The 22,384-nt window shown below is 40.4% G+C and overlaps 1 protein-coding gene across 3 annotated transcripts in view; it reads right to left on the bottom strand.

Moving 5' to 3' along the window:
- DENND5A (DENN domain containing 5A) overlaps positions 1-22,384 on the bottom strand; it is an 85,115-nt gene that overhangs the window by 16,944 nt on the left and 45,787 nt on the right. For all 3 annotated transcript variants that reach the window (XM_037050106.1, XM_037050107.1, XM_037050108.1), the window contains 6 exons: positions 16,200-16,415; positions 15,021-15,255; positions 11,364-11,514; positions 10,664-10,757; positions 7,880-8,011; positions 4,646-4,798 (listed from right to left, as the gene is read on the bottom strand). In XM_037050106.1, the coding sequence (XP_036906001.1) occupies positions 4,646-4,798; positions 7,880-8,011; positions 10,664-10,757; positions 11,364-11,514; positions 15,021-15,255; positions 16,200-16,415 (981 nt within the window). The remainder of the gene's footprint in view (positions 1-4,645; positions 4,799-7,879; positions 8,012-10,663; positions 10,758-11,363; positions 11,515-15,020; positions 15,256-16,199; positions 16,416-22,384) is intronic.

Below are 22,384 nucleotides of genomic sequence, written 5' to 3'. Positions count from 1 at the left end.
CCACCAACTTGATCTTTTCTTGGGTGTAAAAAAATCAAGCATTTAAATGCAAGAAAACCCTCATCTATGGATCACCAAGCTGCTGACACGCACCTGCTGCATACTTGGATTTCCTACAGTATTTAACCAGCTTAAAACAAAACCCAACAACTTCAACGGCAACTTTTAAAACTAGAACTAGAGAAGACCATTTTTAAATTTATTTAAATACCAATATTTGGAAAAAACAGATGTTCGACAAAATCAGACTTACAGTTCCTATACACTGTTATAGCTCCTAGACATTAAGATGTTATACCTATCAATACAATATATGTGGAAAACAGTAAAAAACTTAAAATAGCCATGCTCATTGAGACAGTAATTCAACTTCTAGAAATCCATTCATCCATTCATTTATCAAATCTTTAAGAGTAGGCTCCTAAAAGGGCAGGTCTTTCACTTAATCATCACTATATTCCCAGCATCTGGGCAGACTTGGAAGGCAGTCTCCCCTTAGAAGAACTGCGGGGCTGTGATACAAACTAAGTACAGCTGGTCACCAGACAGACCTCACATGACGTGATGCTGAAGAACCAAAGACAAGAGCAACACCAGGTCACTGTGCCAGCAGGATGCTCAGGCTCAGTGATTATACCAGTCAGGGAGGGAGGGCAAGAGCAAGAGTGAGAGAACAGCAGCTGGGCTGAAGCTTAGCAATAGGGCACTGGGGTCCTTCCAGGACAGGAGACATGGATGACTCTTTCCCCTCTTTTGCAAAGGGACTGATAGAGTCTGTAAGGTTCAATATAGTCTGTCTACCTATTAAGGGATGTGGCCACATGATATATAGATAGTACCAGACTCTCCAAAACTATCAATGCATAAAGGATGAGAAACGACCCCTTTTCACTTACCAGTCCCCGAATGACAAAACTTTGTGTAAAATCAAACCTCACCTCTTAGTGTCAGATAAATATACTAGAGTAGGATGTCCATTTCCTTGGACTCTGTCATCAAAAGTCAAAGAGCAGTGAGGACAACAGAGATTCTTAGGAGACTTTGCTGGCAGCAGCCTTCCATGCAGACTGCCACAGCTAACAGCACAATCTACTAGGAAGCTAGCAGCAAACATGGTTGTTTGGGTTCCTTCTGCTTCGTAAGTAGATAAAATGGGTAGTTGATCAGTAAGGTGCCCCCAGAAGAGAGAGATAAGGTGGTTCTCTGACCAAGAAACCAGGTTACAACCCTGGACTGGAACGTGACTGAAAGGATGTCTCAGAGGAAGAAGCTGCTGTGCACACAAGCCAACAACATGGAGGGCTAAAGGAGCACGCTGCAGGAACCGGACAGGCAGGCAGGGTCAATCCCCAGTGCACATGCGTCCCTGCGGTCACAGCCTGCCAGCAAGCACAGGCCTTCACTTCCCTCTGGTGACACTTTCAGTGCTCCAAAAGCATGACTCAGAAAACAGAACCAGAACCCAAAAGCCCCCATTATTTTGAACTGGTTTCTCACCAAACAAGCAAACTCCCCTACCCAACCTGAGAGAGGGACTGAATGAATCCCAAAAGAGATTCCCCATGCTGTGGGGATTCTTGTAGAGACGTGAATACAGATGTGAAGCCTCGGAGGAAAGGTTTAGAACACAGGATGAAACGTTTATTTCAAAATGCCTCACGATTTTCATGGCAAATATTAAGTTTTTGCCCTGGCTGGTGTAGCTCAGTGGATTGAGTGCAGGCCTGCGAACCACATGATCGCAGTACGATTCCCAGTCAGGGCACATGCCTGGGTTGCAGGCCAGTTTCCAGGAGGGGACACATGAGAGGCAACCACACACTGGTGTTTCTCTCCCTCTCTCCTTCCCTTCCCCTCTAAAGATAAATAAATAAAATATTTTTTTAAAAAGTTTTGAGGGCATATGTTTTACCAAGAAGCTGAAAAAGCTTACTTAACCATGGTGCCAGGCTTGCTAAACTTTAAGGAAAATGATAAAACAATTATGTATATTCTACTTATTTGTTATAAAGAAAAGGAAAGAAACAAATTCTTCACATGGAACCTAGCATTTAGTGTCATATGTTACACACCCACCACATGCCAGGAACTTATTTTCATTACATTTAATTATCATAACACCCCTGCAAGGCAGGTTTTATTAACTCTGTACTATATGGACAAGGAAGATGAGAGTCAAAAATCACAAACCACTTGAAGCCATCAGTGGAGCTAAGATTCAAATCCAAGTCTTTCTGACTCCGAAGCTCATAGTGTTGCTACTTACACAATGGGACTTTCAAAATTTTAGGGACGTGATATACCATCTTTAACATAAAAAGATCTTTAATCACAGTGCTATTTATAATACTGAAAAATCAGACATAAGCTAAACGAGACCAATAATAAGGGACTGATTCAAGTATGACACATCTATACAACAACACAGAACAGTAACCATGGGTGTTTGCAGAGAACCTCCCAGACACCAGGCTCTCGGCTTAGTGCTTTACACGAATTACCAAATCCCCAGGAGAACCCTACAGAGATGGGTACTGTCAAAACTCCAACACACAGAGGAGGAAATGGAAGCTCAGAAAAGCCAGGCACCTCACTTGGCTTCATAAAATGATTAAGTGGGAATCATTTATAATCAAACATTATTATAAATTTTTTTTGTACCGAAAATTATATACTTTGAAGTGTGGATTTCATGGTAATGTGAATTAAACATCTCAGTAAAACTGCTTTATAGTCTGAGGTTTATCTGATTTATAGTCTGAGCTCTTAAATATTTACTATACACTATCACCTAAAAATTAATTAAGGGCATGGAAAAAATACTATGAGGTGAAAATAAAAGCCCTGGCTGGCGTAGTTCAGTGGCTTGAGCGCGGGCTGCGAACCAAAGTGTCGCTGGTTCGATTCCCAGTTAGGGTACATGCCTGGGTTACAGGCCAAGTCCCCACTTGGGGGCACACAAAAGGCAACCATACATTGATGATTCTCTCCTTCCTTTCCTCTTGCTCTAAACATAAATAAAATCTTTAAAAAAAAAAAAGAAAAGAAAAAGCAAGTTACAAAACATTACTGGATTTTTAAAAAGCAGTTTTACTGAGATGTTTAATTCACATTACCATGAAATCCACACTTCAAAGTATATAATTTTCGGTACAAAAAAAATTTGTGTTTTAGTATATTCACAGAGTTATGCAACCATCACCACTACCTAATTTTAGAACCTTTTCATCACCTCAAAAAGAAACCCCATACCCATCAGCAGTCACTCCCTAGTCTTCCCTCCCGCCCACCTCTGGCATTTTTTATGTATTTTCTGTGATTTTGCCTAAATGGGATCATATAACATGTGGTCTTTAGTGACTAGCTGCTTTCATTTAGTATGTTTTCAAAGTTCATCCATGTTGTACCATGTATCCATACTTTACTCCTTTTATTGAATAATATTCCATCGTACGAATATACCACATTTAGTTTATCTATTCACTACCTGATGGGCATCTGGGATGTTCCACTTTTGGCTTATTAAGAATAATGTTGCGCCCTGGCTGGTGTAGCTCTGTGGAATGAGTGCGGGCCTGCGAACCACACAATCGTGGTTCGATTCCCAGTCAGGGCACATGCCTGGGTTGCAGGCCAGTTCCCAGCACGGGACTCATGAGAGGCAACCATACATTGATATTTCTCTCCTTCCCTTCCCCTCTAAAGATAAATAAATAAAATCTAAAAAAAAAAAGAATAATGTTGCACTCTGGCTGGTGTGGCTCAGAGGACTGAGTACTGCCTTGCAAACCAAAGGGCTGCCAGTTTGATTCCTAGTCAGGGCACTTGCCTGGGTTGTGGGCTAGGTCCCCAGTTGGGCACATACAAGAGGCAACCATACATTGATGGGTCTCTCTCTCTTTTGACCTCTCTCTAAAAATAAATAAATAAAATCTTTAAAAAAATAAAAATTAAAAATATTTTAAAAAAAGAAGAATGTTGCTATAAACATTGGTGTACATGTTTTTATGTAGACATATGTTTCCACTTCCCTTGAATACATAGCTAGAAGTGGACTTGCTGGGTCACAATGCTAAGTTTAACATTTCAAGGAACTGCCAGACTATTTTCCAAAGTGGCTGTACCACTTTACATTCCCACCAGCAGTGTATGAAGGCTCTAATTTCTCCACGTCCTCTTAACACTTGTCACTGTCTTTTTTATTTTAGCTATCTTAGTGGGTGTGAAAAGGTATCTCGTTGTGGTTCTGTTGGATTTTCAAATATACACCTGTATCTGGGTATATGTGTAGATAAAAACGTTTTGAAGGACACACATGGTAGACTGTCTCCAAACCATGAGGATAGAAACTCCAGAAGGGGCAGAGACCTTGGTCTGTTTTGTTCAGTGAGGTATCTCAAGTGCCTGGCACACTATATACCCTCCATAAATATCTGCTGAATATGTATTTTTGAATTTGTCCCAAATAAAACTCCTTTGATAAGGTTTCAAGTTCTTTTCAAGTTTAAAAATGCGTAAGAGTAAAAGTTGTCTGTGTATATTGTGCACCATTCTTCAAAGTACCGGCTGGAAGAGAATGGGAAAGCTAGTACGTGAAAACAGGAACATGGTCTGCACAGCAGAAAGGACACCAGACAGTCAGTACCTGTTTTACTTGCAGCCCGTGACTCCAGATCCTTTCCAAGAGGTCACAAAGGCTAGCAATCAAGGTGTTCTCTTCCACTCCTGTGATGTTGACCTCCCCATGCCCTAGCTCCACAGCCTCTCGGCCCATCTTCTCCACCAGCATTCTCTTGGTCTACAAGGAAGCAGTCGTAGGATTAGATAACCACAGTGAACAGGACCACATGCAACTGCACAGGGTTGTGGCCACCTGCACAGCACGTCTGTTGGGCTGGGACAGACAAGATGAGTGAGACCAGACACATAGAGTGTATTTATTCTCCATCATAGAGGTCAGGTTATAATGAAATGCATTTTTTTAAAGTTTAGTCAAGAAGATACAAACATAGCAATCACTGTATGACCCTGAACAAGTGATTTCCTCACTCCAGGTTCAGGTTTTGCATTCACGAGATAAAAAGACTTGAATAAAACCATTTAGTTATGCTCACTCTGACGTTCTCTGATTCTCACTGTTTAGCTAACCTTATTAAACAAATCTTCAAGCATTTAATCCCTAGAAATAAATCTGAAGTACCTATCAAGGGGTTAAAAATATTGTGGAGTAATAACTTACTTTTAGGTAAAAAATTTTTAAGTGCTTATTGTAAAACAAAACCAAAAAATATGCATTATATAATGATCATCTCAACTTTCAATGTCATTTGCCAGGTACTATATTATGCACTACATTACCTCATTTAAGCTTCCAAATGACTCGAAGAATTATTATTGTTGCCATATAATTGATAAGGAAACTGTCATTTAACTGATAAGAAAAAGTAACTTCCCAAAATCACATAGCGAAGAAGTAGCACTTCTGACCTTTGAACCTAAATCTGCCTGAATATTGAGCCCAAGTACCTAAGTAAGAATTAATCGTATTATAAATTTGTGACAAAAATTTAAAGAGCAGGGGGAAAATCACCAATCCTACTTTCAGAAGCTACAACTCTTAACACTCTGACATACTTCTTTTCAGTGTTACTATTCTTAAACTTTTTATTGTGAAATGTATCTCATATACATATGTATATATGTATAGGTACACACACACACACACACACACACAGTGTATTATAACCATTACCCAGATTAAGAAATAAAATACTGTTCATGTATACCTTTGAAACACCCTACATGCCCCTTCCAATCACCTTCCCACTCTAAAAGCAAGCAGTATCCTGACAAGGAAATAGTTATCTCCTGTATTTACATTTTTAAACAATGTAGTTCAGTTTTGCCAGGATGTCTTCTTTTGTGATTTGCTTTAAAAACTCAACTTTATATTTGTGCAATTCATCTACAGTCATGGGTGAATGAATTCTTGTCCATTTCTATCACTGTACAGCACTCCATCATCTGAATATACTAAAATCTACTTACTGAATCTCCTACTGATTGGTATTGGGTTGTTTCCAGTTTAAAGCTATTGTAAAGAATGTGGCTATAAACTTACTGCACGTACCTCCTGCGTCATACTACAAAGGTTTGTCTGGGGAATACACCCATAAGAATACTAAACAGTGCTATGCTGTTTTCCAAAGTGGTCAGAGCAACCTATATAACCAATAGCATGAGAGTTCCTGTTGCTCCGCATGCTAGCCAACACTTGGCAGTGTTAGGCTGCTTACCATATTCCTTCAATTCTAAGATATACTTTTTTTTGCTTATTAACATCTCTGAAATTGGAATGTGTTTCACAGTCACTGACTGTTGACTGACCAGGCAACACAAGTAAGGACATTGTCATTGACTGGGTATGTACCTCAAAACCTGTGAATGAATGTCAGCAGCTTGGAAAACAAATCGCAGAGACAACAGAAAAGCCCTCTTTCAAGAAAGGGAGATCACCAATGTTCTTGGTAACAGAAAAGACAACAATGAATAGAAAATCACAGATATCGATGGCTCAGAGTAAACCAATCAATAGAAACTTTTTTTTCTGAAACACCTGAATTCAAAATATCAGTACTGGCCCTGGCTGGTGTGGCTCAGTTGATTGCGTGCTAGCCTTTGAACCAAAAGGTCCCTAGTTCAATTCCACACCAGGGCACATGCTGGCCTGGCCCACAATAGATGTTTCTCTTGCACATTGTTGTTTCCCTCTCTTTCTCCCTCCCTTCCTCCCTCTCTAAAATAAAAAAATAAAATCTTTAAAAAATATATCAGTACTAATATATCAATCCATCTTCTAACTAACAATTTTTTCTGCAAGAGAAAGTATATTTGATTTCACCCTATAAATGAGTACCACTCACTATCTGAAAATGCAGGAAAATCTTTTTTTTCATTAATAAATAAACAGGATAAAATAGATATAAAGTTAGTTGAATTGTCCTAAAAAGTAGGGCATACTGACTTGGTTGAAATACTACATTTTTATTAGAAAAGAAGTTACACATTCATAACTAAAACATTAAAAATTAAGAATGACTATATTTTTGCCCTAGCTGGTATAGCTCAGTGGATTGAGTGCAGGCTGAGAACCAAAGGGTCACCAGTTCGATTCCTAGTCAGGGCACATGCCTGGGTTGCAGGCCACGTCCCTGGTTGGGGGTTTGTAAGAGGCAACCATCAATGATGTTTCTCTCCCTTTCTTTCTCCTTCCCCTGCCCTCTCTCTAAATATGAATAAATAAAATCTTTACAAAAATTCCCAACCCTTACACCAAAAGAAATTTCAGTGGATTAACAATTTTTAAAAAATAATAATAAATGGGGGGATGGAAAACTGTACTTGAACAAGAATTAAATAATAATAATAATAATAATAATAAATGTGTGCAATTTTTTGTATATCAATTCTTAATTTAAAAAAAAACACAATAAGCTTAAACTGAATAACACTTTGACCTAGCACATAATAGGCATTCATAAATTCTTGTTTCTAGACATATGAAATCACTGCTATCAAATTAATATAGAGACAAAAACATTTTTATGTGTAAGACTAATCTGCTGAAGACAATTCAACTACAACCATTTCAAGAAATGTTAGATGTATTAAGTTTATGTCAGACTGTGCTTGCTTTTGATTAATGGTTTACTTCATTTAAAACAAATACACCTAATTCCAAGTTAACAGGATCTTAAAATTAATACTATCTCATATTAACAATATTTTTAAAACCAAGAAAGAACAGTCAGGGCCGAGCCTTGCTCTCACCTCGGCTACCAAAGGAAACAGCACGCATACAGAGGCGTCCACCACTCACCTTGTTGCGACACTCCTTCAGCAGGCCCTCTACAAACTTCCAGTTGGTTTGGGCAATCACTGACGGCGACAGGTTGGACAGTTTGGGCTGGCGGATGGTGCTGCCCATATTCCTGGCTTCCTGGATGTACTTCTACAGTAAACAAAAAAATCAAAGACTCTATCCACGCACACAAACTACAGGCAGCCAGTACTGATGGTGCCTGAAGAGGGCACTATCACCCAGCACTTTCTTACTGCCTCTCTCTACTAGGCTCAGATAAAGCTGGGACAGAAAGTTTAACATGCAACTCTATAAAAAGGAAAAACTGAGAAAGTATGATGAATTCTGTTTTCTCTGATGTAGAGCAGTCCACAAGGACTATCATTATCTTCGCTTCAGTGGCACAAGAGGTAAAAACAATACATGGCTATAGCATGTGCAGTTCAGCATGCAAACCCACACAACCTCAAAGTACTACTGAAAAAATCATTTCACCCACTAAGCTGGGAGGAATTTAACTCCTCTGCCTATATCAAAGATATCTTTGTTACCATAAAGCATAACCTTGCTCCAAACACCAACTGTATTTTCTGCTTTTCTACAATGTTCTGGTGATTCTCCATATGCTGTTTGTTTTAATACAGAATGCACTATAAATGGAGTGAGCTGCACAGAAACTGACAGACATCCTCTCAAGTATCCCAGATCCACAAGCAACATTTTTACCCCAGACTTCCCTCCTCCCCCATATTTATTATTCCAGTAGCACAACTCTGTCTGGCCCCTCAATCTGCCCGGCCCCTCAATCTGCCCCTACTACTAACCCCCAAGGATAGGCTTCAACTACTAACACCTGGACTACTGCTACCTGCCTCCTAACTTGCCTCCTACCTGGCTGCTTCTAGTACCTCCTCCCTCCAAATATTCTGCCCACAGTCTCCATCACACAACAACCATCAAGCTTTGATCTTGCATTTCCTCTACTTAAAATTCTCTTTTGTCTCTAACAATCTTATCAGCCTCCAAGGCTTAAATAAAGATTTTGACTCCACCAAAAAGTCTTGCTTAATGATTACCCCAGGTAAAACCAACCTCTGCTTTCTCTAATCAGTGACCAAACACTGGCTTGCCTCTCACACAGCCCTTTAAAAAGACTACTCTACTAAAGTTATTTGTGCTCCTGACTTTACTCCCTTAATAAACTGGTATTTCCTGAGGTCAAGGCTACTTCCTCGCCACCTTTATATTTCAAAGTGCTTACTACAATGATTTTGACCAAGCATATGTGCTCAATGAACACTGCTGGAAGAAGTAACATGGAGGTGAAGTGGAAGATCCAGGGGAGACTTTCAAAATTAACACCACCCTGACTGGTGTGGCTCAGTGGGTTGGGTGCTGGCCTGCAAACTGAAAGGTCCGATTCTGGTCAGGTTACATCCCTGGGTTTCGAGCCAAGGTCCCCAGTAGGGGATGTGTAAGAGGTAACCAATTGTTATTTCTCACATCGATGTTTCTCTCCCTCTTTTTCTTCCCCCCTTCCCCTCTTTCTAAAAATTATATAAAATCTTTTTTTAAAAATGTAGCTTAAAAAAAAGTAACACCAACACCCAACACCCCTTACAGCATCTTCACAAAATCTCTTAAGCATAGCTTATCCTACAAATCAGTAGTCACAAATTTATAACCATGCCTTGCAATTTTTATTTATTCCTTTAAAACATAGCGAAGGCAAAATATGTTACTCTCCCATTCACTGAGGCGCCAGACACATATGAAAACAATAGGCTTTACAGGATTTTATAAGTATATAATGCAATTTGCAAGATATTTTCTTAAAGAGAAGTTCCTGACATAGGTTTTTTAAGGCTAAACTCCAATTTTCACAACTTCTCTGCAACTGAGTAAAGCCGGGTCTCCAATTTGAGGTTTATAATTGGAAGCTTCACTGGGAACAAGTTACAGTAGAGCTGAGAAACTCAGCTTACAAGCAATAAGGACTCAGGGGGCTGATTCAAGAATCTTCAGTCCTCAGGCACCTGATAAGATTCCTTTCCTTTACTTCTCTAAGAAAAAAATTCAAGAATGCCTGTTTTAAATTAATATACACAAAAAATAGGGAAAATGTACCCTTCTCCCCAGGTTCAGATATTAACCCAAGCTCAGCTTTTCTTCCTTCTAACTCTAACAGAATTACCTCTTTACCACCATACCACACACAAAAGAAGACACAAAATTTAAAAGGATTTCTCCCGTTTCAGATCTTGTCCTCTGAGGTTCCCGCCACACTCCCCAGGAAGTGCGGGGCACGAGGGAGTACTGAAAGGACAGAGGAAGGTGCTGATACTGCATCTGAGTGGACCTGCAAATAGCCCTAGCTCATGGAGAGGAGCTACATGGCTAGTGGTGGGCTGCCAGGTGCAAAACATCATACGTCCTAGATCTGTCACGACCCAGGCCCAGTGTCAGGCTTCAGGAACTCACACTATTCTTAACCCTTCTTTATGGGAAGAGATGTCTGAATGTGGAATGGAGGTGACTTTAACAGTCTGCAAAGATAACCTCTGTTATAATTAGTAACTTCCCTACAATAAATCCTGTTACAAGCTATGTGGTTGCCTGCTTGGTTTTTTTGGTCTAAAGTACTTTCTTGGTTCGGTGGTCACTGTACCTCCCTCTGCTCCATATTCAAATGAGGTCATTGCTAGGACACTTGGATCAGACCAGAGGCCAAGGAAATAGGAAAGAGAATGAGAGTATAGCATGATAATAGGCCCATTCTTTGTCATCCTTGAGGTGACTTACCTCTCTCTGGTCATTGTCTAAACGAAGGTGTTCTGTGTGCTGCTTCTGCCGATCTTTCCGCCTCCACTGGGCAGGGGCATTCCTTTTTGTCCACCTGAAAAAATCAAAGCAGGCAATCAATGACATCCCAGGAGGTCAATCACAGGAGAAAGCTTGAAATGTCTAGGGACCAATGCGGAGTATGGAAAAGCACCAAAGAGTCACTAGAGGTAGCTCAGAGACCTTAGGGAAGGATGGGTGAGAGAGATAACCCCCCAGGGAACGCAGTCATATCTCTTCAAACATCTTCAAAAAGTTCGCATGTAGATTTGGAACTATACTCAACCAACTCTGTCTGGGCTTTGTTACACTCATCTCCAAAAGTAACTGAAGAATAGCAATCCAGCTAAGTCACTTACTTTCTTCAGTTCAGACCCCTATTATTTCAACCACCACCTATTGAAGACAAAATGCTAGCTAGATGTTGTATGGGATTCAGTCATAAGATAATTTCAACCCATCTGCAGCCTGCCTCTTTGCAGGTCCTGGGCATGTGGAGCTATCCCAATTTGCACAGCAGAGACAGGAGCTGAAAAACCTCTGTCCCCCATTTTCTTGTCCAAAACAGTGAATGACCTGGATAGTCTGGGTCTTCCTCCCGCACATTTGCTTTATGGAATTCAGAGGGAGCTGGATCAGGGAATCCCTGGGGTTAACTCACTTGTTGCTGGCTGGCCCAATGGAAAGCACGTCAGACTGCAGCTTTGGGAAGAAGCCTGGCTCATACTTTCCTTGTCCAATCTTCATGTCAAGTAAATGGGGGTGAACTGCAGTATGGTCAATTTTTGCCAGACGCAGCTCAATTGCCTTTTCTGGATCAGAAAAAATAAGTAAAATATTTTAAAAAATATACTATAATCTGGGCCATATAATAAGTCTCAATACATATAATTTGAATCATTCAAAGTACATCCCTGGACCACAATAATCAATAATATCTTAAAACTAAATTAACATACTTCTATATAACTCAAGCATCAAAAAAAAATCAAAAGGGAAGTAAGAACTGAATACAAAAACACATATTTAAGAATTTGTAGTACATCATTAATACTACTTGAAAGGAAGTTTATGGCACTAAATGCCTACCTTAGAAAAGAAAAAAGATCTCAAATTAATGAGCTTGGCTTCCACCTTAGGAAACTAGAAAAAGATGAGCAATTTAAAGTCAAAGTACAAGAAATAATAAAGGCCAGAGTGAAATCAATGAAATAAATGGACAAAATTAATAAACCCCCAAACTGGTTCTTTCAGAATATCAGTAAAGCTAAATACATTTCTAGTCATACTAATCAGGATAAAAAGGGAAAGACACAAATTACTGATGTCAGGAATGACAGAAGTGACATTGCTACAGATTTGATAAACATTAATACAGGACACATTATTACACATAACTTAACGCCAAAAAATTTGACAACAGGTAAAATAGCCTAATTCCTCAAAAGATGAAAATGCCAAAGTTCACTCAAGGAGAAATAGCTAATATGAATAGCCCTATTTTTAAATTGAATTTATAGTTTAAAATCCGCCCCCCCAGCAAAAAAACCAACCCTCCATGCCTAGATGTTTTCACTGATGAATTCTGCCAAACATCTAAAAGGAAATAGTATCACTTACACATACTCTTCCAGGAAACTAAAGAGGAGAGAGTACTTCCCAACTTATTCATTTCGATGAATAATGAGTTCTCATTCATTATTGTGATACCAAATCAGGCAAGATATTATATTAAAACTATGAAACAATATTCCTCATGAACATAGATGCAAAAATTCTGAACAAAATTTTAGTAAACAGAATTCAATGATATTCAAAAAAGACAATACCTCATGATCAAATGGAGTTTTTCTCAAGAATGGAAGACTTAGTAATCACCATATTAACAAACTAAAACTAAAAACCACACAATTACCCCAACAGATGCAGAAAAAGCATTTGATGAAATACAACATCCACTTCTGATAAAAACTTTCAGCAAACTACTAACAGAAGCAAACACCCGTGGAAAACCTACAACTAACATCACAGTTCATGGTGAATGCTCTCCCCCTAAAATCGGGAACAAGACCAGGATGTCTACTCTCACCACTTCTATTTGACGCTGCAGTAAAACCAGTGCTTTAAAAGGCAAGAAATAAAAGGCACCCAGCCTGGAAAGAAAAATGTAAAACTATTATTATTCCCAGGCAATATGATTATCTATGTATAGAAGACCTGATATAATTACAAAAAGCTATTAAAAGTAAGATTAGTGTGGTTGTGTGACACAGATCAATGACAAAACTCTATTAATTCCTATATATTAGTAATAAACAACCAATTTTAATTTTAAATACTATTTGTAACACCAAAAATATTAAGTACTTAGGGATAAATGACAAAAATATGCAAAACTTGTATACTAAAAAATACTTGTACAAGACTGCTGAGAAAAATTAAAGAAGACCTAGATAAATAAAGAAATATGCCATGGTCATGGATCAGAACACTCAATGTTAAGATGTCAATCCTCCCTAAACTGATGTATACATTCAAGGTAATCCCAATCAAAATCTCAGAAGGGTGTTTATAGAAATTAACAAACTGGTTCTAAATATTTATGAAATACAAAGGGCCTAGAACAACCAAAAGAACTTTGAAAAAGAATAAAGTTGCGGGTCTAGCTCAATGGATTGAGTGCCAGCCTACCAACTAAAGGATTGCTGGTTTGATTTCCAGTCGGGGTACATGCCTGGGTTGCAGGCCAGGCCAGGTCAGGCCCCCTGGTCGGGGGCACGCAAGAGGCAACCACACATTGATATTTCTCTCCCTCTCTTTCTCCCTCCCTTCCTCCTCTGTCTACAATAAATAAGTAAAATCTTTTAGAAAGAATAAAGCTAAAGGACTAATATTACCTGACTTTGGGATATAATATAAAGCTAGAATTAAGCAATGATGTAAATGTAGATTAGTAGATTAATGAAGCAGGACAGAGAACCGAAAAACAGATTTACACATAACCTATATATGGCTTATACTTTGACAAAGGGTAATAGGCACTTCATCACAGGTATAGGGAGCGTTTGAGGATTATCAGCTGGGAGGGGCAAGGGGGAGAAATGGGAAGATGGTATAGGGATCAAGAAATGCCTTAACCAAGAAAATACCTAGAAAAATGCTTGCTTGGCATGTTTATTTATTCAGTAAACATTTGTTGAGTACTTAGCATATGTTAAGCATTAGTAGGTATTTATAATGTTTGGGAAACAAATGAACGATATATACAAAAAAGCTACAAGGACACCGAACATCCCACAAGGAAGCAAACATACTACCTAATCTGACACCTCAAACTAAGACCATTCTCTAGCTACACTGATCTACATAGGGCTTCTGTGAACAAAAAGGCCTTCTCAATCACACACGTAGCAAACCACTTTTAGCATCTGCATGTGCTAAGTACAATGCTAAAAGTTGGGAGCTAAGAAAATAAATGTAGTTTCTGCCCTTCAATTGCTCCCAGGTAATGGTAGCTCAAAAGAACAGGTATTACAGAGGAAAGGTAAGAACCAAGCAACACAGGAGCAAGGGAGGAATGCACCTACTCAGCCTCAGGGCATTCGAGAAGGCTCCACAGAGGAATCACACCAGCTTTTTGCCTCAAACACTGTCAAGTGCTTACTTGTAACTCATTTGCCCCTTCTTTCTTGCTAACAGAATCCCGGTATTGTTCAGGGTAATGTTACATCCAGTTCATGACTCACTTTCACAGCCTCCCTTGCACTTAAGTATGGTCACATAACATGGCTCTGGCCTATGAGACAATGGAAGTTGCTGGGAATTTCTGGGAAAGCTTTTGCTTTCTGATACAAGGGAAAATACAGCTGGTAGCAACCTCCCCTCTTCTTGCCCTGAATGTGAACATAAAAAGCCTCTTGTAAACAGGAGGCACCAGCATGAATATAAAAGCCAATGTACTAAGGACAGGTGAGTATAAAGGAAGAACCTCAGTTCCTGATTGCACTGTTGAGCAGATGAACCAACACCAGCAACCACCAATTTTGCACTCTTGCTAATCTGAGAAAAGTAATTCCCACATCTGTCTAACCCACTGCTGATTAGATTATTACCTACAGCAGGACCAATTCCTAACTGATACAGTGTTTAAGGACAAAAACAGTTAACCAGGCAAAAAAGACAAGAAAGAGCATTTTAGGCTATGGGAACAACTTACACAAAAGCAGGAAGAGGGAAAGAAGCTGGCATGTTTAGGAACAGGGACACATTAGGAACATAATCCAAGAAGCTGAAAAGTACAGCAACAAGCAGGCCTTACCTGCTTCATCCACGGTGGTGCACTTCTGGTACATGGATGTGCGGAGGGTAGGCGTCCGAACATTCAACAGCCTGATCTTGTCTACTCGAGAATCGAAAACCCGAAGCACAGGGTCTTTATCATCATCATCATGACACATAATTTTATTGTCAATGAAAGAAGCAAACATCTGGGTCTCAAGGAATCTTGAGAGAAAAGGCAGGTAGGGCTCAGGCTGATCTGATAGAAAAGATGCCTGGTGGGGACAAAGAAATAGAGTCATCACTGGAAAAGGGAAAAGGGAATGTCAGCCTTGACCAGCAAGGGCAACGCATCCAAAGGATCCAATAGGATATTTCTTCTCTGAAGTTCCCTAGGTGTTTATGAAAAGCAAACAGCAAATTCTCTTCATCATTGTTTTTTAACACAAGGTTAATCATGTGATAGTCAGAACCAGACCTCTGGTCCAAAGTAACCAGACCTTGCATTTTATCAGCATCAGAGGGACCATAAACTTGTTTCCAGCATCTAAAACAACTCACTCTTGAACAACACAGGTTTGAACTGCACAAGTCCACTTACACACACATATTTTCAACAAATATATAGCTGGTCCTCCATCCATACCCCATGATTTTGCATCTATGGATTCAACCAACCACAGGTCAAAAACAGTATTTTCGATCTGCAGTTGGGAACCCATGCATGAAGTAGTATGCGTTGTTCTACACCCTTTTACTTATAGAACTTGAGCATCTGCAGATTTCGGCATCTGTGAGGATCCTGGAAACAAGTCCCCACAGATACCAAGGGACAGCTGAAGTTTGGGGGGAGTCAAAGTTATACACAAAGTTTTGATTGTGCAGGGGTTTGGCACCCCTAACCCCCACATTGTTCAAAGTTCCTCTGTATTAGGAAAGAAAAACTTGCCCTGGCTGGTGTAGCTCAGTGGATTGAGCTCAAGCCTGCGAACCACACGACCTCGATTCGATTCCTAGTCAGGGCACATGCCTGGGTTGCAGGCCAGTTCCCAGCAGGGGACTCACAAGAGGCAACCATACATTGATGTTTCTCTCCTTCTATCCTTCCCTTCCCCTCTAAAGATAAATAAATAAAATCTTAAAAAAGAAAGAAAGAAAAACTTATCATCAGCTAAATCTTTATACATTAATTACCATTGCCCTAGCAGATTAAACTCACTTTATCAAAGTTTTGCATCTGCTCCCTATTGGTAAACCAGGACTCCTTATCCTGGCTGGGCTGAATGACGAACACCTCATAATCCGCAAACATCTGAGTAAAACGATTTGCAAAAACTTCCCGGATCTGAATGTTTAGCTGGTAAATCCTGAGTTCTTCTTCATCACACTGAACTTTCAGATCTTTATTGCTGCTGGGGTCTTCATGCACTTCCAGCTGTAAAAAAGAAATGACAGTTGAGAACACACAAGTTTTTCCTTTTACCTCAAAGAAATGCAACTCATTTGGTTTTTTTCTCCCTGACCATTTATTTTGCAGCAAAGAGAGAGAGAGAGGGAGGGAGGGAGGGAGAGGGAGGGAGGGAGGGAGAAAAAGAAAGAAAGAGAAAAAGACAGGGATTCTGACATGGAGAAGAGATAAATGAAATGTCCCACTTGCAGGTCCTCAGTAACTCAATGAAAGTGATCATCATGGGCAGAGAAAGATTCAGCAGCAGAGAAAAAGGTGCAACTTATCTCAAGGGTCTGGGGAAGGAGGGAATCTGGAAGTCAGTAAAAAAATGATAGACAATCATGTACTTTATAAAGTGCTACCATGCTATTTCTAGTATTCAACTGGTACCACACATAGTTATTACTAACTGGCCATGATGTTTTCTAAATATATTTTACTGATCATGCTATTACAGTTGTCCCAGTTTTTCCCTCTTTGCCCCCCTCTACCCAGGACCCCCATTCCCTCCAGCAATCACCTCCACTTAGNTGGAAGTCAGTAAAAATATGGTAACGCGGACTCCTGGCCATGATGGAGACGTAAATAGACACACTGTGCCTCCTTGCACAACCAAAATAAGGATAACAAAATTTTAGAAACAAAATAGCAACCAGAACTGACAGAGAACTGAACTATATGGAAGTTGGACAGCCAAGGAACTGAAATAGACACATTCATCCAGACCCATAGGCAGGGCAGAGTTGGCCACAGAGCAGAAAGGGGTCTTGGCACAGGAAGCAGTGACACTGGGCGTTCAAGGCACCCCAAGTGCTCAAGACAGGACTGGGAAGACCCCGAGCACCCAGGTGGCAGCTGGCAGACCCTGGGTGTAGGGTGGCAACAGGCAGACCCAGCAAGGCGGCGATTGAGAAGCGGGGCACCATGTGCAAGGCGGCTGGCTGACAGGGCAGCGGTCCCACACTGGTGTGCAGATAACTGGGGAGTGAGACAGATAGCACAACCCAGGATCCTAGCGCTGGGAAATAAAGTCTCAAAACACTGACTGAAAATACCTGTGGGGGTTGAGGCGCAGAGAGAAACTCCCAGCCTCACAGGAGAGTTCGCTAGAGAGACCCACAGGGTCCTAGAATACACATAAGCCCACCCACATGGGAATCAGCAGTGGAAAGGCCCAGTTTGCTTGGGGGAAGTGGAGGAAGGGACTGAGGTCCAACAGAGAGCAGAGCAAGCGCCACTGTTCCCTCTTAGACTCCGCCCCCACATACAGCATCACAACCCAGCAACTGGGTTGCCTTGCCCTGGTGAACACCTAAGTCTCCGCCCCTCATATGTAACAAGCACGACAATACAAAAAAATGGCTGAAAAGGAAGAACAGATCAAAGCTCCAGAAATAATACAAGTAAGTGACCAAGAGATAGCCAACCTATCAGATGCACAGTTCAAAACACTGGTGATCAGAATGCTCACAGAACTGGTTGAATTTGGTCGCAAATTAGATGAAAAAATGAAGGCTACGCTAAGTCAAATGAAGGGAAATGCACAGGAAACCAATAGTGATGGGAAGGAAACTGTGAAAGTGGACCAGAAGGAAGAAAGAAACATTCAAGCAGAACAGAATGAAGAAACAAGAATTTTAAAAAATGAGGAGAGGCTTAGGAAACTCCAGGACATCTTTAAATATTCCAATATCTGAATTATAGGGGTACCAGAAGGGAAAGAGGAACAGCAACAAGTGGAAAACTTATTTGAACCAATAATAAAGGACAACTTCCCCAATCTGGCAAAGGAAATAGACTTCCAGGAAGTCTAGGAAGCTCAGAGAGTCCCAAAGAAGTTGGACCCAAGGAGGAACACACCAAGGCACATCATAATTACATTACTCAAGATTAAAATGAAGGAGAGAATCCTAGAAGTAGCAAGAGATAAGGAGACAATCACCTACAAAGGACTTCTCATCAGACTGTCAGCTGATTTCTCAAAAGAGACTTTACAGGCAAGAAGGGCTGGAAAGAAGTATTCCAAGTCATGAAAGACAAGGACCTACACCCAAGATTGCTCTATCCAGCAAAGCTTTCATTTAGAATGGAAGGACAGATAAAGTACTTCTCAGATAAGGTCAAGTTCAAGGAATTCATCATCACCAAGCCCTTATTTTATGCAATGTTAAAGGGACTTATCTAAAAAAAAGAAGAGAAAAAACATGTATAGTAAAATGACAGCCAATTCACAATTATTAACCACACCTAAAACAAAAACAAACTAAGGAAACAACTACAACAGGAACAGAAACACAGAAATGGAGATCACATGGAGGGTTAGCAACAGGGTAGCAGGAGGAAGAGAAAAGGGGGGAAGGTACAGAGAATAAGTAGCATAGATGGTAGGTAGAAAATAGACAGGAGGAGGGGAAGAATAGTACGGGAAATGTAAAAGCTAAAGAACTTAAGACACATGGACATGAACTAAAGGGGGAGAATGTGGGTGGGAGAGGGTGTGCAGGGTGAAGGGGAATGAAGGGGAGAATGGGACAACTGTAATGGCATAGTCAATAAAATATTTTTTATTTTTTTAAATATTTTATTTATTTTTAGAGAGAGGGGAAGGGAAGGAGAGAGGGAAAGAAACATAAATGTGTGGTTGCCTCTCATGTGGCCCCCACCAGGGACCTGGCCCGCAACCCAGGCATGTGCCCCAACTGGGAATTGAACCAGCAACCCTTTGGTTCATAGCCTGCACTCAATCCACTGAGCTATACCAGCCAGGGCTATTTTTTAAAAAATGATAATGCAAAGCAGCATGGCTACACTCTAGCTTGACCTACATCTTTTTGATTTTCTCCCCCATATCACTTTCCTTATGTCTCCCTAAGAATTTTTGCTTACTGTGTCTTTTTAAACCTTTTTAAAATCTATTTTTCTGCTCCTCTATAACTGGCCATGATATTTTTTTTGCATTTTTTATGTTTGCAATATTTTAATTACAGTTTACATTCATATTTTTTATATTAGTTTCAGGTGTATAGCACAGTAGTTAGACAATCATGTACTTTATAAAGTGCTACCATGCTATTTCTAGTATTCAACTGGTACCACACATAGTTATTACTAACTGGCCATGATGTTTTCTAAATATATTTTACTGATCATGCTATTACAGTTGTCCCAGTTTTTCCCTCTTTGCCCCCCTCTACCCAGGACCCCCATTCCCTCCAGCAATCACCTCCACTTAGTTCAAGTCCATGGGTCTCACATATAAGTTCTTTGGCTTCTCCATGTCCTATACTATTCTTAATATCCCCCTTGTCTATTTTGTACCTAACCACTTATGCTTTTTATTCCCTGTACCTTTCCCCCATTCTCTCCCCTCCCCTGCCCACTGATAATCCTCCAAATAATCTCCATATCTATGATTCTGTTCCTGTTCTGGTTGTTTGCTTAGTTTTTTTCAGATTCAGTTGTTGACAGTTGTGAATTTTTTGCCATTTTAATGTCCATAGTTTTGCTCTTGTTCTTAATTATTTAACATTTCATGGCTTGGTGATGATGAACTCCTTTAGCCTTTCTTTACCTTGTCCGGGAAGCACTTGATCTGCCCTCCAATTCGAAATGATAGCTTTGCTGGACAGAGTAATCTATCTAGGTTGTAGGTCCTCGCCTTTCATGACTTCAAATACTTCTTTCCAGCCCCTTCTTGTCAGTAAGGTTTGTTTTGAAAAATCAGCTGATAGTTTTATGGGAATTCCTTTGTAGGTAACTTTTTGGCTTTTCTCTTGCTGCTTTTAAGATTCTCTCTTTAACTTTTGGCATTTTAACTATGATGTGTCTTGGTGTGGTCCTGTTTTGGTCCAACTTGTTTGGGACTCTCTGTACTTCCCAGACTTGTATATCTATTTCCTTTGCCAAATTAGGAAAGTTTTCTTTCATTATTTTTTCAAATAAGTTTTCAATCTCTTGGTCTTCCTCTTCCCCTTCTGGCACCCCTATGATTCTAAGGCTGGTATGTTTAAAGTTATCCCAAGAGGTTCCTAAGGCTATCCTCATTTTTTTTTTCAGTTCTTTTTTCTTCCTGCTGCTCTGATTGAATGCTTTTTTATTCCTTGTGCTCCAAATCATTATCTCAGCTTCATCCTTTCCACTGTTGGTTCCAAGTAGATTTTTCTTTATTTCGCTTAGTGTAACTTTCATTTCTTCCCTGATGTTTTTGCCATACTCAGTGAGTTCTTTGTACATCCTGATCACGATCATTTTGAACTCTGCATCTAATAGGTTAGTTATCTCTATTTCGTTTATTTTTTTTTCTGGAGTTTTGTTCTGTTCCCTCATCTGGGCCATGTTCCTTTGTCTCCTCAATTTGGCAGCTTCCCTGTGTTTGTTTCTGTGTATTAAGTAGAGCTGCTTTGACTTCCTGTCTTAGTAGTATGGCCTATTGTAGAAAAGGCATCTGTAAATTGTGTGGGGCGAAGCTTTAGTAATCACCAGGGTGGGGCAACCCACTTCACCACTTTGTGGCTGGGGGTGGGGGGGATGGGCTCAGAGAGGGAACACTGCCACTGCCTGGCTTCTAGATGTTTGCCTGGCACTCACACTGTTTCCAGTCACTTCACCCACTTCCCATATGCTATTGGTGCCCTTCCAGGTGTTGCCCTGGTGGGGAATCCCAGAGTGGGTAGGTTTACACATGTTCTAAGACCACATGGGCGCTTTAAGTGGAGTCTCCTGAAAACCTGGCAGTGTCTTCCGCTGCCCCAACACCGACTTATTTTTACAGCCAGGAAGTTAAAGGGATTTATCTTCCCAGAGCTGGAACCCTGGGGTTGTGCAATCTGGCCTGGGGCTGGGATTACTAGCCCCGCAGGTGTCCCTCCCGATTTTTATCCACCACTAGTGAAAGTGGGACCTCCTGTTTCATCAATGCTGCCCCTCTACACCACACCACATCTCCTTGCCTCTCCACTCATCTCCACCCCTCCTACCTACCTGGATGAGTGTAGTTTATTTAAATCCTCGGTTACTGGATTTCTAAGCAGTTCAATTTTCTAACAGCTCTGGGTGTTACTTGTTTTGAGGTTTAGTTGTAATTCTCTCTGTGATTATGCAAGGAGGTAAAGTATGTCTACCTATGCCTCTATCTTGACCAAACGTCCCTGTGATAATTTTTTAAAATATCTGCCCTACTATCTAAATAAAGCAGGAAAATGAAATGTTTCACAATTCACTAGAAAAAAATAGCACAACAAAATGATTACATCAGCCCATTTTGTAATTTACATTAGCGCATATGTAATTAACAAAAGTAATTTAACAGTGAAATTGGGGAGCATGAAAAACTGCAGAAACATGACAGTCTCATTAAAGTCAAAAAATTAAAAGCTAAATACATCCCTGGAAAGAACATAGGACTAGAATTTAAAGGACCAGGTTCTGGCCTCAGCTCAGCCACTTATTAGATCATTGGATGTTAGGTAAAACATGCAGGCTCTCTAAGCCTTGGTTCCTAGAGCTAATAAAGAGATTGAATACAGATACATTTTGCTCCTTGCACCAAAAGAAGGAAAACAACAAATTTAAAAACAAAAAACAACCAGAACTGCCAGAAAACTGAACTGTATGGAAGTCCAACAACCAAGAAGTTAAAGAAGACACATTCACCCAGACCAGTAGGAGGGGCGGAGATAGGCATCCAGGGAGGAGAGGATGTAGGGTAATGCAGCGGCTGTGCGACCTGGTAGTCCCACATTTGCATTCGGATAAACTGGGAGGAACAGCTAGGGAGCAAGACAGACCATGCAGCCCAGGGTACCAGCACAGGGAAATTAAGCCTCAAAAATCTCTGGCTATAAAAATCTATGGGGGTTTTGGCAGCAGGAGAAACTCCCAGTCTCATAGGAGTGTTCACTGGAGAGACCCACAGGGTCCTAGAATGTACACAAACCAACCCATCTGGGAATCAA

The sequence above is a fragment of the Sturnira hondurensis genome, unplaced genomic scaffold (assembly GCF_014824575.4).
Source record: "Sturnira hondurensis isolate 20B ecotype Veracruz unplaced genomic scaffold, ASM1482457v3 Scaffold0006505, whole genome shotgun sequence".
NCBI classification, from domain to species: domain Eukaryota; kingdom Metazoa; phylum Chordata; class Mammalia; order Chiroptera; family Phyllostomidae; genus Sturnira; species Sturnira hondurensis.
Note: the sequence above shows the minus strand (reverse complement) of the source record. Positions and strands in the feature narration are given on the sequence as shown.